At 49.5% G+C, this 15,382-nt stretch overlaps 1 protein-coding gene across 1 annotated transcript in view; it reads left to right on the forward strand.

Moving 5' to 3' along the window:
- Window positions 1–15,382, forward strand: part of STARD10 (StAR related lipid transfer domain containing 10) — a 54,797-nt gene that overhangs the window by 30,054 nt on the left and 9,361 nt on the right. The window contains exons 2-3 of the mRNA XM_083610141.1: window positions 11,677–11,824; window positions 13,637–13,740. Coding sequence (XP_083466267.1) covers window positions 11,677–11,824; window positions 13,637–13,740 — 252 coding nt within the window. The remainder of the gene's footprint in view (window positions 1–11,676; window positions 11,825–13,636; window positions 13,741–15,382) is intronic.

Raw genomic sequence — 15,382 nt, forward strand, 5'->3', positions numbered from 1 at the left:
ATGGCTGGGTCTCAAAAGCGGCCTAAGCGCTCACCGGATCAGGCCAGCATCCTGTGGCCAACCCAGGGGAGCAGGATGCCAGGCTAGATGCCCCTGTTGTCTGACCCAGAGGGGCTTTTCTTACTTTTAGTTAACCACGCATTTTTTCTGACAGATTTTATCTTTGTGTGAAATCAAGAAGTGTCAAACTATGCCTGCTAAAAAAGGTAAAGGGACCCCTGACCATTAGGCCCAGTTGTGGCCGACTCTGGGGTTGCAGCGCTCATCTTGCTTTACTGGCCAAGGGAGCCAGCATACAGCTTCCGGGTCGTGTGGCCAGCATGACTAAGCCGCTTCTGGCGAACCAGAGCAGCGCACGGAAATGCCGTTTACCTTTCCGCCGGAGTGGTACCTTTTTATCTACTTGCACTTTTTGGCATGCTTTCGAACTGCTAGGTTGCCTGCTAGCGGGGTGGGATGGGGATGCACTGCAGAAGTTACATTTTTGATAATCTGAGGGTGACTGTGTTTGTAGCACTCAACTTCAGCTGTGCTCCCAGAAGCCCCGAGCAAACTGGGGATGATGGGAGTTGTAGTTCAAAAGTATCTGGATTGCACCAGGTGAGGGAAGGCTGAGGTGCACCAAGGAAAATTGTGTGCCACCGTTGGAGTGAGACATCAGAGGGGAGCCCACAGTCCTCTTCCAGTCTTACAGTTACTTAGCACATCCTGTCAGATAATAATAATAATAATAATAATAATAATAATAATAATAATTCAGTGGTGCTTTAGATCAGGGGCCAGCTAACTTTTTCAGCAGGGGGCCGGTCCACTGTCCCTCAGACCTTGTGGGGGGCCGGACCATATTTTTTGGGGAGAAATGAACAAATTCCTATGCCCCACAAATAACCCAGAGATGCATTTTAAATAAAAGGACACATTCTACTTATGTAAAAACACGCTGATTCCCAGACTGTCCAGGGGCCGGATTTAGAAGGCGATTGGGCAGGATCCGGCCCCCGGACCTTAGTTTGCCTACCCATGCTTTAGATGCACTCTGTTCTTATAGGTACCAAAAGGGTTTTATTCTGTGTCATTAGATCTGCTCTCATAAAATCTACAGTGCTGCCACCTAGTGGATAATGCAGGGAAGCAGCTCAGAGACTCCTGGGAGCCTGAGTGGTTTTCAACCAGTGTGCCGTGGCACCCTGGGGTGCCTTGAATGATGGTCAGGGGTGCTGCGGACAAGACTGGCCTCTGCCCCGCTTTCCTTGCCTCCCTCTTCTGATGCCCTCTCAGGATTCTGCCTCCCAAAGGCTTGCACAACTGTCTGTTGCAGCAGCCCTGCCTACACACTCTTCAGGCGAATGGTGCCTCTGGGGCTGGCCAGGGGCTAATACCCAGGCCCCTATGGGGCAGTGTGAGGAGGCACCTCTCTTTGGGGCAGGGTGGGGGGCAGCTCAGAGACCAGGGGCAGCAGGTGAGGCTGCCAAGGAGAGGGGAGAGGAGAGGAGGCTGAGGGAACCCTCCACAAGGGAGGGTGCTCAAAAAGGGGTGAGGGGCTGCCAGCTCTGCAGGCAAGGGGTGACATAATTGGGGTCCTGAGCCCTACAGGGGTGCCGCAGACAGAATATAGTTGGTCAAGAGAGCCAGGGACTCAAGAAGGTTGGAAACCTCTGGCCTAATTAAAATTCTCTCTCTGTGTGTATATATCTGCGGAAAATGCTCAGATGGATTTCCCCCCATAAATTCTAAAGATTCAATGCCAAACAACGCTGATGTCAAACATTGCTTCTGTGTGTGCAAGACGTTTGGCGCCAGCTTGGCAGCAGGAGTTGCCCGAAGGAAGCAGTACAGTGGTACCTCGGGTTACAGACGCTTCAGGTTACAGACTCATCTAACCCAGAAATTGTACCTCGGGTTAAGAACTTTGCTTCAGGATGAGAACAGAAATCGTGCGGCGGCAGCGGGAGGCCCCACTAGCTAAAGTGGTGCTTCAGGTTAAGGACAGTTTCGAGTTAAGAACAGACCTCCAGAATGAATTAAGTTCTTAACCCGAGGTACCACTGTATAAGGCGCCATCCAACCGCCTTAGGGACTCCACTCCAGATTTGTGTGGATCAGGCATGTCCAAAGTCAGTTTCAGGGGCCTAATCCGGCCCGCTGGTTAGTTTAATCCAGCCCCTGTGGCAGTTTATTTCCTGGGGTAAAATCCAAAAAAAAACCCTCAACAACTTCAATCCTAAAAAAGGTGAACAACTTCGGTTGGCCCTTTGGTCGGCCCTCACAACCCTTCACTTCATCAAATCTGGCCCTCTTTGAAAAAAGTTTGGACACCTCTGTAGGGTTTCCTCCTGGGCCTTTCTTCTCCCGAAGTTATCCCCCCCCCCACACACATACGGCTGACAATTTGCTGAGCATTCTCCAAGTATTTATATCCCCATTTTGCATCTTATGTCAATGGGTTTCAGTTGCTGATATTTCACAGTCGAGAGTCAACAGTCGCTCCTGGAGCCATATTGATGCTATTTTGGGGTGGGCCATCTGTCGGGGCCCCACCTGAGGAGGAGGTGGGGGGCATTCCATTTTTTTTATAAGATATTTATTAAGATTTTTTAAAGTATTACAATAAAAATGAAAACAAAAATACAAAATAAAAATAGTTAAAAACACACAGATTTTCCATTGCTTATTTTCCTTTAGCTTGTTTCCCGGACCTCCTCATACCTCCCTTTTTTGTATTCCACTTCAAATTGTTGGTTCAGCAAATCCTTACCATTAGATTTTTACCTGTTTATAACCCTTTTTTCATATTCTCTTAAAGCATTACAGCTGGAAACCACTTAATTTCTATCCAACATCATTCTAACATTCATTAATTTTACAATATTTCTGTAGATAGTCTTTGAATTTCTTCCAATCTTCTTCCACCGACTCTTCTCCCTGGTCTCGGATTCTGCCGAGGCGGATGGCATTCCAAGCTGGAGATAAGAAGGCAAACATTATATTATCAGCGCTTGCCTGGGAAGATGCTCTCAGCTGGGCTGGCTTTGAACCAGCCCGCCAGAACCTGCCACTGAGTCAGACCTCTTTGGGTTCTCCACGTATTTGCAGGATCCCTTTGTGGTGGCCGCCCATCCCTAGTGAAGACCGTGGGAAGGAAGCAACCATCCCATAACCATCCAGCGTGAGTGCTGACTGTCCTCAGTGGGACTTCGTTAAGTCTCAGATGGCTTAGAAAGAGGATTTGGCTAATTCGCAGAGAGGGCTATCGATGGCTACTAGCCAGGATGTCAGTTGGAGGTGTCGTAAACAAAATCTGCCCTTTCCCCCCCCTTATGGGGTGCCCAAGAGCCCATATAGAGTCCTTACGTAGGTTCCCTATTGGTAGGAGAAAACAACAGAGGCCAACCAGAGAATATTGAGAAGCAAAGCAGCTAGTAAGCCTGATCTTTATTGATCTGTTGCAACAGGGAGCTCATTCACCACACGCAGGAGGGAGGAGGAACCCAGAACAATGGTGTGCAAGCCCTTGTATAGACATTATAAATTGCCCACCTCGTAGTCCAAGACCACCCCCAGAAATATCATACATACATCACAGAAGGGGTATAATCTAAGACCACCCACCAGATACATCATACCTACATCACAGAAAAGGTGGTCTACAGCAGAAATCTGAGTGCGTTGTTTATCTCGTCTGACAGGTTTACCTGTTAATGCTCACTTGATTGGATACTCTGGGGAGCCTGGCCAGTCTTTTGTAATGATAAATACTTAGTTCCTGAGCCAGGTCACAGGCTCACCCTCACACAGAGAGACATACCCTTAAGACAGGATTTGTGAAGGAAAAGACAATGGGGAGGTTTTTTGATTTTCCTTTGACCTTGCAGAGAAAACATTTGGTCAGTTTGGGAATCAAAAATGGTTTCAGGTTGGTCTTCCTGTGCTGATCTATGTACGTGCTTGGTTGGTACACTTGTGAACATTTAACATATATCTAAGACCTCAAAATTCCTATCACAGAGGCAGCTGTGTTTCAGAATCCCAGTTGCTGGAAACCGCAGGAGGGGAGAGGGCTCTTGTGTTCGAATCCTGCTTGCTGGTTTCCCATGGGAGAATCTGGTCGGCCCCTGGGAGAAGAGGATGCTGGGATAGTTGGGCCATTGGCCTGATCCAGCAGACTCTTCTTATTACCTTAAAAGGGGCAAGAGCAGCCAGCCAGGGTGTAGGTCTGGACCTGGGCCATAGAACTGTAGGAGAGACCCCAGGGGTCATCTAGTCCAACCCCCAAACCTGCAATGCGTAACAGGATGTCTGGTGACTTTCCTGCTCCTTGCCCTGCCTTTGCACCCAGCCTTGTCAACCCCCCCCCCCCAATATCTGACCCCCCAGGCTTTTTTCAGCGCTGTTTGTACCTCCCTCCCTTGTGCAAAAAGCGCTTCTCCAGTTCCACCTGGTGCAGTGGAAAAACGAGCCCCTGCACCTTTGAAATGGGCACAATGGCAGGTCTGTGCAATTCATCCCCTTCACAAAAGGCCCCCTTGAAAGCCAAGCGCTGCCGTGGGTCCCAGCCCGCCTGATGTTCTGCCCAGGAGGAGGAGTGGGGCACTTTGTGGGTATCGGTGTTGCGCATCAGGTTTCGGGGCTGCAGACCTTTCCGTTCCGTGGCTTCCTGGGTCGAGACGCAGCCTCCTTTGTTCGGCGGTCTTCTGGCGGGCGGGCAGCGAGAAACGACTCCGGGTGGCTGATGAAATATTTAGAGGCTCGGCTTGTAAGCCGGCAAAAATGATAGGCCTGATTAATAATGAGAGAGCCTGGAAATGGATCCACAGACCCACTTTGCCATGATTGCCGGCATCTGACAGGCAGTGTGCTTTTGCAAAAGGAGCCGTGTGTGTGTTTGTGTGTGCTGGGGCTGCAGGGAGGAAAAAACGAGGGATGTTCGAAATTCTCATCATCTTCAGGTTTGGGTGCCAAAACTCCATTTTTGCAGCCTCATCCCGTTTGCTGAATATTCAGTGGGGAAGCGGGGCTCTGTCTTGGCCCTCAATTGCCCATTGATCTCCAAGTTCCTGAAATAAACCAAACAAATCAATACAATCAAATGCAGGGTTGCCGTATTTCAAAAGGTAAAAACCAGGACACCCCAAAAGTTGCTGAGGCAGCCCTAATCAAAAGAGCAGAAGTACAAAAAAAAGCAGCACAGTATATCTGAGAGAGACTGAATATTGTGGATGAGGAAGTACTTAAGGCCATTAAGGAAGCCAATTTTCATGTTGCACTGTAGGGAGAAAGGCCTGTGTCTCTAAATTTGTTGCACATGAGATAAAATCCCACCAAACATCATCTTTTGAGGTCCTCTGAGCCTTTGGTAACAGGGGCGGAGGAAGGGTGTGTGTGGTGTGTGGGGGCCGGCCCGGGTGTCACCACTGAGGGAGGTGTGTGTGACAAAATACCAGGTGGCACTCACCAGGGGGCCTGCTGCGTGCCCTACGCCTGGGCACACAGCCCCAGGTGCCCGAACGGCTTCGTCCGCTGCTGTTTGGTAACACGTAACTTATGAGGGGGTTTTTTCAGCTAATGCTAAACTCCACATATTTTTATAACAAAACAGAAGTTGCAAATACTGCATCCATTTTGGGGGAATATGAGGTTTTGGCAGCTGCCAGCATCCTGAGAGCTAAAACCTTTCAATGGGTCACCCCATAGATTTAACGAACAAAACTGCGATGAAATTGGAATGGGCCGTTTTGAGGGATTTGGGTCATTTCTTGGGAAACCATTGTCCAGAATTTGAATCCTTGTGGTCAGTCCCACCATAGGTGGGGGAAAGTGCCTATTAAAAACAACAACAGTTCGGAGACCAGTTCAGGAAAGGGCTTTCTTTGCTAGAGCATCCAGCTCAGCGCCTCCCACATGTGTGGCATCAGGAAGGTTTTGGGCATCACAGGGCAGGACAGAGTTTCAAAGATACGCTCTCTTCAGCCCACATTCCCAGCCTATTCACACTCCTGTCTCTGCGATGTCCACGCTGACTTGGTCATGTCCACAGAATGGAAGATGGCAGGGTCTCCGAGGATGTTCTCTACGGGGAGCTGGCTTCAGGTGCCAAGGCAGTTGGCAGACTAACTCTGCACTACGAAGATGTCTGCAAACATGCCATGAGAGCTGGCAGCACCAATCTGCCCGGTGGGAATCTCTTGCGGACGACCGCAGTGCCTGGAGACAGGCAGTCGAGTTGTGCATCTGTAGCAGTGACCAGAGGAGGAATGACCTCTGGGAGGAGAGGAGAGAGAAGAAACGCCCGGGTGCATCTGCAACAACACAACCGGACACCTTCCTCTGCCCCAGCTGCAACAAAACATCTCTCTCCCCTATCGGTCTCTACAGCCACAGCAGGTGCTGCAGGTGTCCAACAGTTTGCCTTCACCCCCAAAGGAGCACTTCTCCACTGTCTCCCAAGACAGACCGATGCCAGCAAATTCTCTGCCGGCCGGTTCTTTCTTGACAACCACAGAAAGATCATAGAATCATAGAATCAGAATCATAGAATCAGAGTTGGAAGAGACCACAAGGGCCATCGAGTCCAACCCCCTGCCAAGCAGGAAACACCATCAGAGCACTCCTGACATATGGTTGTCAAGCCTCTGCTTAAAGACCTCCAAAGAAGGAGACTCCACCACACTCCTTGGCAGCAAATTCCACTGTCGAACAGCTCTTACTGTCAGGAAGTTCTTCCTAATGTTTAGGTGGAATCTTCTTTCTTGTAGTTTGGATCCATTGCTCCGTGTCCGCTTCTCTGGAGCAGCAGAAAACAACCTTTCTCCCTCCTCTATGTGACATCCTTTTATATATTTGAACATGGCTATCATATCACCCCCTAACCTCCTCTTCTCCAGGCTAAACATGCCAGCTCCCTTAGCCGTTCCTCATAAGGCATCGTTTCCAGGCCTTTGACTATTTTGGTTGCCCTCCTCTGGATACGTTCCAGTTTGTCAGTGTCCTTCTTGAACTGTGGCGCCCAGAACTGGACACAGTACTCCAGGTGAGGTCTGACCAGAGCAGAATACAGTGGCACTATTACTTCCCTTGATCTAGATGCTATACTCCTATTGATGCAGCCCAGAATTGCATTGGCTTTTTTAGCTGCCGCGTCACACTGTTGGCTCATGTCAAGTTTGTGGTCAATCAAGACTCCTAGATCCTTTTCACATGTACTGCTCTCAAGCCAGGTGTCACCCATCTTGTATTTGTGCCTCTCATTTTTTTTGCCCAAGTGCAATACTTTACATTTCTCCCTGTTAAAATTCATCTTGTTTGTTCTGGCCCAGTTCTCTAATCTGTCAAGGTCGTTTTGAAGTGTGATCCTGTCCTCTGGGGTGTGAGATGATTTCTCATCACTTGAAGATGGACTTTGCATTTATTTTTAAAGTGTTGCATCCCTTCCAACCAATAGGTAATACTGTACAGTTTGGCTTCCACTGACTCTTTTTGCCTAGTTCTGCCTACAAAATCAATCCCTGGTTTTGCTGAGTTAAAGACCGCCGTGTTTCTCTTTAAATCTGCACTTTGCCTGCCTTGGGAAGCTCTGAGCTTCCTTTACAGTTTGAGACAGTTCTGGGTTACAAGCCAGACACTTGAAGGTGGAGGGTTCTTTTATCCCAGAATCCCAGGCATGCAACTTGATAATCTCGGTGCCTGAGAGGGGTTTAGCTTGCAATCTCCACCTTGGAGCTGAGTCTACAAGCCCACCTCATGGCTACAACATCCAGGTTTTTTTACATGCACAGACACCCCCCCTGCACCCCCTGGCTTTGTGCAACATCTTGCCCAATTGAGAGCTCTGGAGAACTCAGGAGCTTGCAAAACTCCTGCGGCATTTTGGTCGCTCTCAGAAAAGGTGCTGCCTCACACAGAAAGGATATTGCAGAATTGGAAAAGTTTCTGAAAAGGGCAACCCAAATGATTGAGGAGATGCAGCGATTTCCTCCCCTGTGAGGAAACTCCCCAACCAAGAAAGATTGCAGCGTTTGGGACTCTTTAGTTGAGAGAAACATCGAGGAAGAGGCAACATGATAGAAGTTTATAAAATGATGTCTGGCCGAGAGAAAGTGTATAGGGAGCTGTTTTTCTCCGTCTCTCATATCACTAGAACTCGTCGGCCTCCAAGGAAGTTGAACGTTGGAAGATTCAGGACGGGTAAAACAAAGCCCTTCTTCAGGCACATAATTAAGCTGTGGAACTCCTTGCCACAGGAGGCAGTGATGGCCACCAACGCAGCTGGCTTTGAAAAAGAATCAGACCAGGGGTCACCAAACCTTTTCAGCAGGGGGCTGGTCCACTGTCCCTCAGACCTTGTGGGGGGACGGACTATATTTTGGGGAAAGAAAAGAAAAAAAGAATGAATTCCTATGCCCCACAAATAACCCAGAGATGCATTTTAAATGAAAATAAAGTCAGGTCCCTGGAGATTTCCAGAGGGGTCATTGTGTTGCAGCAAAAGCCGTTTTTAATTCTCCACCAACAACACAGTTAAACAGTGGAACTCACTGCCACAGGAGGAGATGGTCACTGCCTGGGATGCTTTTAAAAGAGAATTCTGCAATTCATAGAGATTTGCCACAATGGCTATTCTCTCGTGTCTCCACCTCGGAGGCAGCAGGGCTTCTGAATCCCAGTTTCTGGAAACCACCGGAGGGGAGAGAGCGGTTTCCCACGGGGGCACCTGGTTGGCTGAGTCCTCTTTGAAGAGGTCGGGGGGTGGGGGCCAGATGAGGAGCTCTTTGCCCCCCTGACCCCGGAGCCAGGCTCTGCTTATCTCCTTAGGGTAGTCGGGTCACAGGGATGGCAATTGAATGGAGTAACATTCAGGACAGAGCAATGGAAATAGGTCCTTACGCGGCACATAGTTATCCTGTGGAACTCCCTGCCACAGGGGTGGCCACCAACCTAGATGGCTTTGAAAGAGGATCAGACAGATTCTGGGAGGAGGAGAGGGCTCCCCGTGGCTGTGTGAAGAAATTCTTTCTTTTATCTGCCCTGGATGTAGGGAGCATGCCTCGCACTCGTGTCTCCTGCTTGTGAGTTTCTGGAACAGGAAGTTGCACTAGATAAGCCTCTGGTCTAGTCTGACCCAGCAGGACTCTCCCTGCGCTTACGAACAACAATCTTTATCTCTGGGCGAAAGCAGAGACTGTGTTGAAATACGCTTCTGAGGAGGAAACAAAATTGCATTGCAGAAGTTAAATTTCTGATAATTTGAAAGCACTTGAATTTCCTAACGTTGCAGCACTTTGTAGAAATCTTTTGTCTGATCCATGGTGCCTATTTGATTTTTCCGTTGAGAGCCCGTTTTAAATCTTTGAGTGTAATGTGCAGATATAATTAAAACTGGACTGTGTGTTGTGTTTGTGTGTGATGGGGGAGCTGAGGCTAATTTGGTCCTGCTTTCAAATACTGCAAATGGCTCTTCTTACAGGAGGGAGCTTCTCTCTATTAACCTGCCAATTTCATTTCTTCCTTCTTTATCCTTAGCCTGCCTTTTGGCCACGCAAGCACCCCACCCCCAAGCAGCAAACAATAATTAAGATAAGGTTCACATCAACAGTGTAAAATGATGTCATGTGCAATAGCTGTAAATCAGAATTTGCATTGTTTTGTTTACATGAAAGCTTTTTAGCTCAAGACGTTTGGAGAGGAATGTAATTTCCCCAATTAAGGAATGAAAAAGCAAATTATATGAATATGCAATTATGGATAAATTAAGCTGTAACTAAAGGAAGAAGACATAATCCGTTACTGTGATAATTGGCTTTGGTTTATTCAATTATTGGAACAACAAGGAAGGGGAGCATTTCAACTTGTTGTTGACAGTGAGGCTGCAATCCTGGCTAACTTACTTGAGAGTAAGCTCCATTGATCTTGGGGGGACTTACTTCTGAGTAGCCGTGTGCAGGCTTGCACAGTTATCATGGTCACAGAAATAACTGAAGTGTGCCTATAATTATCTATAAACATTGTGATTAGGGTGGGATTACTTGATGTATATTTCCAGATGTTTCTCTTACGCAGTTTTAAAAATTCTCCTAACTTTCTTCAACAAGGCCTCTGAGGCAACTTTATTGAGATGTTGAAATGCAGATTTATTTAAACGTTGGCAGTTGGTTATTTGGAGGGGAGATTATTCTGCAAAAGGATGCTGCAAACTTTGGCAGCTCTGAAACACTTCTTTCAAAATGGGACTTTCAGGCATTTCAGCTCTGAGACAGGAAACACTTTTCAAGGGGCGTTATGTGTCTCATTAATACGGGGATCTTTCTTCCCCATTTACAAATAATAAAGATTTTAAAGATTTAGAAAAACAAGAGCATTCACCAGCGGACTGAGAATAAAGGTTCTGCATAGGCACTGAGTGACCATGTGCCTCGATATTTGTGTAAGAAATAAAACTGTGCCATATATATTTATGGGTGGGTGGGTGTCATTTGAGCTCTGCCCTTTGAATGCTGCTAGCTCATGAAATATCTTCTCAAGACGGGTTGTTCCCAGGTCTGTGTTCTATGAAGACCACCCCCCTCCACCAGTTGACATACCTTCTCCCAACAGGCTGTGCACATGTAGTCGGAGACTATGCCCGCATTGAAAATGCCTCTGCTCTTCCCTTTTCAGCCCTCTCCTGGTTCTGGGAGACAGCAATGCAAGAGAGGAGAGGAAGCACTTGGCCCTTCACTTGCCTGGCCTGCCTCTTCCTTCTCTTCTTCCTCATCCTTCAGCAATGCAAGAGAGGAGAGGAAGCACTTGGCCCTTCACTTGCCTGGCCTGCCTCTTCCTTCTCTTCTTCCTCATCCTTCAGCAATGCAAGAGAGGAGAGGAAGCACTTGGCCCTTCACTTGCCTGGCCTGCCTCTTCCTTCTCTTCTTCCTCATCCTTCAGCCCATCCCTCCAGCTTCGAAACTTCCCCTGTCTCTGACTCCTGTCTCCTGGCTGGCACAGTTCCCCACAAATCACTGCCCCCCTCTCCTGAGTAAAACTCCAGCCCCTCTGGCCCCGGTGCACACTTGCCAGCGAATACCCTCCAACATTTCTCTGGTGAAAATAGGGGTGTCCTATTCAACAACAACAACAGTTTTGCAATTTTTACCACACTCAACTGACTGAGTTGTCCCAGCCACTCTAGGTGGCTTCCAGCACATATATCAAAACATAATAAAACATTTAAAAACTTTCCTATAAAGGGCTGCCTTCAGATGGCTCAGGGTTCGGATAACTCCATCCCCTCCAACATTTCTACTGTGAAAATCAGGACGTCCTATTCCATCCCCTCCAACATTTCTCCCATGAAAATAGGGACGTCCTAAGGAAAAGTGGGACACTCTGGGGTCAAATAAGAAACCAAGACGGCTTCTGTAAATCCTGGACTGTCCCTGGAAAATAGGGGCACTTGGGGGGTCTTCTAGCATCCGGCCCGTCCCTGACATCCAGGGTTGGGAAAGAGACCCCCTGCCTGAGGAGCCTCTTCCGGTCAGTGTCGACCACACTGAGCCAGGTGGACTGATGGCTCCGACTCCGTCAAAAGCATCTTCCTACATGGCCCAAGAATCACAGTTTCCCCACTCCAGTTTGAAAGGGATCCTGCGGACATTAGTGCCGGCGTTTGGGCTGCTGTTGGGTTTCTGACGCCCCGTTTCTCTCCAGTGCAGGATAGAGTGCAAGGATGTCGCGGCAGAAACCCTCTATGACGTCCTGCACGACATCGAGTACAGGAAAAAGTGGGACACAAACGTCATTGAGACCTTCGACATCGGCAAGCTGACGGTCAACGCCGACGTGGGATACTACTCCTGTGAGACGCTGGGGGAGGTTGTGCGGGCGGCTCTTGTCTAAGGCAGCCTCTGCCAAAGAGGGGCGTTCCAGATGTTTGGAACGGCAGCTTCTGTCGGCCGAGGCTCTTGGGCGCTGCGGCCCAAATCATCTGGGGGTCCCAGATTTGGAAAGGCAGGCTGCCACCAGTTGCCGTCATTTCGAGCCATCAGTTGCCTGGATGTTTTTGCCCAGATGTTTTGGCCTTCCCCCAAACAGACCAGCTGTGCTGGCTGGGGTTGTTGGGAGTTGCAGCCCCAAAGGTCTGGAGGGTGCCAGGCCAGCAGAGCCAAATCTAGGGGTCCCTCCTGAAACTGCAGCCGTGTTCAGGTCAACCTCGGAGGAGAGGGCTGTTGATGGCTTACTAGCTAGCAGCCTCTTCTGTTCAGTCTCGGGAGGGGGGTGCCTTGCTTCCCTCCCACACCTTTGAGGTGATGCTTACAGCCACCTATGGAAGCTTCACATGCTCCGAGGGCACTGGATTCTGGATCATGGCCTTATGGCTGCCGTGCCTCCGCCAGCACATCACCCTTAAGGCATGGGACATTTAACTTTACTCTTCTGTGGCAACATCAAAAGTCAAACGTCTGCCCTTTATCCTGCAGCAAACCATAGGAGCCAACTTCTAGGGGCCTGCGGGCTTTGCTCCCCCCCCCAATAAAATATTTGAGGGGACTGGGCTATGGTTACCAGATTTTTTTCAATGAATCCGGGGACACTTTTTTTCTTTGAAGCTGAGTAGCAACAGGGAGTCAGTAGTGGGGATGGTGAGGCAAAAGACCCTGGTCCCAAGCACACATGCATGTTGTATAAAGGTGCAAAGCCCTTCTTTTGCACCCTGTGAAACATAAATGTGCAGAGTTTTTAAAGAACTGGGCAACGGCCGCCCGCCTGCAACTCCCAAGCCTCCCCCGGTCAGTCAAAGCAAAGGGGGCAGGAGATCTGTACCGCTGGACGTCCCCGGTTACCCTTCGGCAGTGGCAGCAGCAGCGGCAGTGAGCAGCTTGGAGCCAGCCTGGTAGCGCAGTTGGCTCTGGCTGGCTTCAGGAGATGCTCACTGCCCGCTGCTGTGGTGCCCGCCATTTTTTCTCGCTGGAGAGGAAAAATGGCAGGCGCCACGGCAGCGGGCAGCTAGCAGCTCCTGAAGCCAGCTAGAGCTGAGGCTGCCGCTGCCACGTTTTCCGGGGACAGATTTGCAAATCCGGGGACTGTCCCCGGGAACCAGGGACATCTGAAAACCCTAGGCTGGGCCCCCACATCATTCAAATGGTGTGTGTGCACTGCGTCATGTAATTATGAGGGGTGGGACTGACCCTGGACCCCCTCAATATTTTATTCAAGTTGGCCCCCCAGCAGCAAACTAACCTGGAAGCTTCGCCTGCAAGTTTAACTTGCATGCATTCAGATACACTTTGGAAACTCCCTGCCTAGTGAAATCCTTCCCTGCATTCTTTTTGGCATGTGCTAAAGGCCTTCTCCTTTGGGCAAGCCTAGAAGTTTAGAATGCTGGTGTGTTTTTAGTTTATCGCTGTGTTGCTCTTGTCGTTTTATAGAAAAAGAGCCATCGCTTTATTTGTTTTTAGTTATAACCTTGATGCTTTTTTCCTGCCATAAGCCGCTTCGAGGGTTTTTCCTCTATACACAACCGAGAGGCGTATAACTTTTTGGTGTGGAATTATAAATACACAATAGATTTGCTGCAGGGAGCAGAGCGAGAGTTGTTAGTTGCAAGCCAGGATGTCTGTTTGCTTCTCCTGAGATGACCTTCCCTCTCTGCTCTCCCCCTTTTTGGCAGGGAAATGCCCCAAACCCTTGAAGAACCGAGACGTCATCACCTTGCGCTCCTGGCTCCCCATGGGCAACGACTTCATCATCATGAACTACTCCGTCAAACATCCCGTGAGTGACAGGCTTTTTCTGGAGAGGGGGGAGGGAGGAGGAGGGGTGTGCATGGACGATGTTCTGTACACAGACGCGGGTGATCTAAACCACTGAGCCTCTTGGGCTTGCCGATCAGAAGGTCGGCAGTTCGAATCCCCACGACGAAGTGAGCTCCCGTTGCTCTGTCCTGGCTCCTGCCAACTTAGCAGTTCGAAAGCAGGGCAGGGCAAGTAAATAAGTAGGTACCGCTGCAGCAGGAAGCTAAAAGGCGTTCCCATGCGCTCTGGTTTCCATCACAGTGTCCCGATGTGGCAGAAACGGTTTAGTTCTGCTGCCCACATGACCCAGAAAGTCGTCTGTGGACAAACGCCAGCTCCCTCGGCCTGAAAGCAAGATGAGCGCTGCAACCCCATAGTCGCTTTTGACTGGACTTAACTGTCCAGGGGTCCTTTACCTTTTACCTTTACCTTGATAGGGATGCGGGTGGCGCTGTGGTCTAAACCACTAAGCCTATTGGGCTCGCCGATCGGAAGGTCGGCGGCTCGAATCTCCGCGATGGAGTGAGCTCCTGTTGCTCTGTCCCTGCTCCTGCCAACCTAGCAGTTCGAAAGCACGCCAGTGCAAGTAGATAAATAGCTACCACTCTGGCAAGAAGGTAAATGGCATTTCCATGCACTCTGGTTTGTCTGTGGACAAACGCCGGCACCCTCGGCCTGAAAGCGAGATGAGCTACACAACCCCGTAGTCACATTTGACTGGACTTAACCATCCAGGGGTCCTTTACCTTTTACACATGCACTAGAGTTTTAGGTACTGCAGAAATTCTGGGGTTGAGCTTGCAGCAAGCGGCATGCCTGTTATAGGAAAAGCTAAACAGGAAGGATTGCTTTTCTGGATGATTTAATACTGGGGTCCTGAACGGGGCACCCCAGGGGCACCATGGTGCCCTGAGACCCCCCGCATGGTACCTGCAAAGGCCCTTTCCCCCTCTGTTATTCGTTAGAGCGGTTGCCTCTCTCTCTCTCTCTGTGTGTGTGTGTGGTTTTTTGGGGGGAGGGGGACCTTGCTTTTTGGTCTGTTTTATTTTCTTCTTCTTCACCCTTCGACCCACTCTTGGTCTGGTCCGCTCCATCCATCGGATCCTGTCTTCGGGAAACCAGGGAGAAAAACATGAGAGCAAGAGTCCTCTTGCCTTACATGGTTTCCAGCAATTGGTATTCCCCCACCCGCAACACCCCATACAACTCCCACAGGGAGGTCTAATATAATAATTGATTTATTGCTCATACTCCGCCCATCTGGCCAGGCCTCTCCAGCTAATCTGGGTGGCTTCCAACAGGATTATTAAAAACACAACAAAACATTAAAAACTTTCCCTAAACAGGGCTGCCTTCAGATGTCTTCTAAAAGTCTGGTAGTTGTTTATCTCTTTGACATCTGGTGGGAGGGCGTTCCACAGGGCGGGCGCCACCACCAAGTGGCCCTCTGCCTGGTTCCCTGTAACCTCATTTCTCGCCAGAAGGCCCTCGGCGCTGGACCTCAGTGTCCGGGCTGAACGATGGGGGTGGAGGCGCTCCTTCAGGTATACTGGACCGAGGCCGTTTAGGGCTTTCAACGTCAGCACCAACAACAGCCCCCCCTCCCCAAGAAGCACATCTTT

Source organism: Podarcis filfolensis, assembly GCF_964270895.1.
Source record: "Podarcis filfolensis genome assembly, chromosome: 4".
Taxonomy (NCBI): Eukaryota; Metazoa; Chordata; class Lepidosauria; order Squamata; family Lacertidae; genus Podarcis; species Podarcis filfolensis.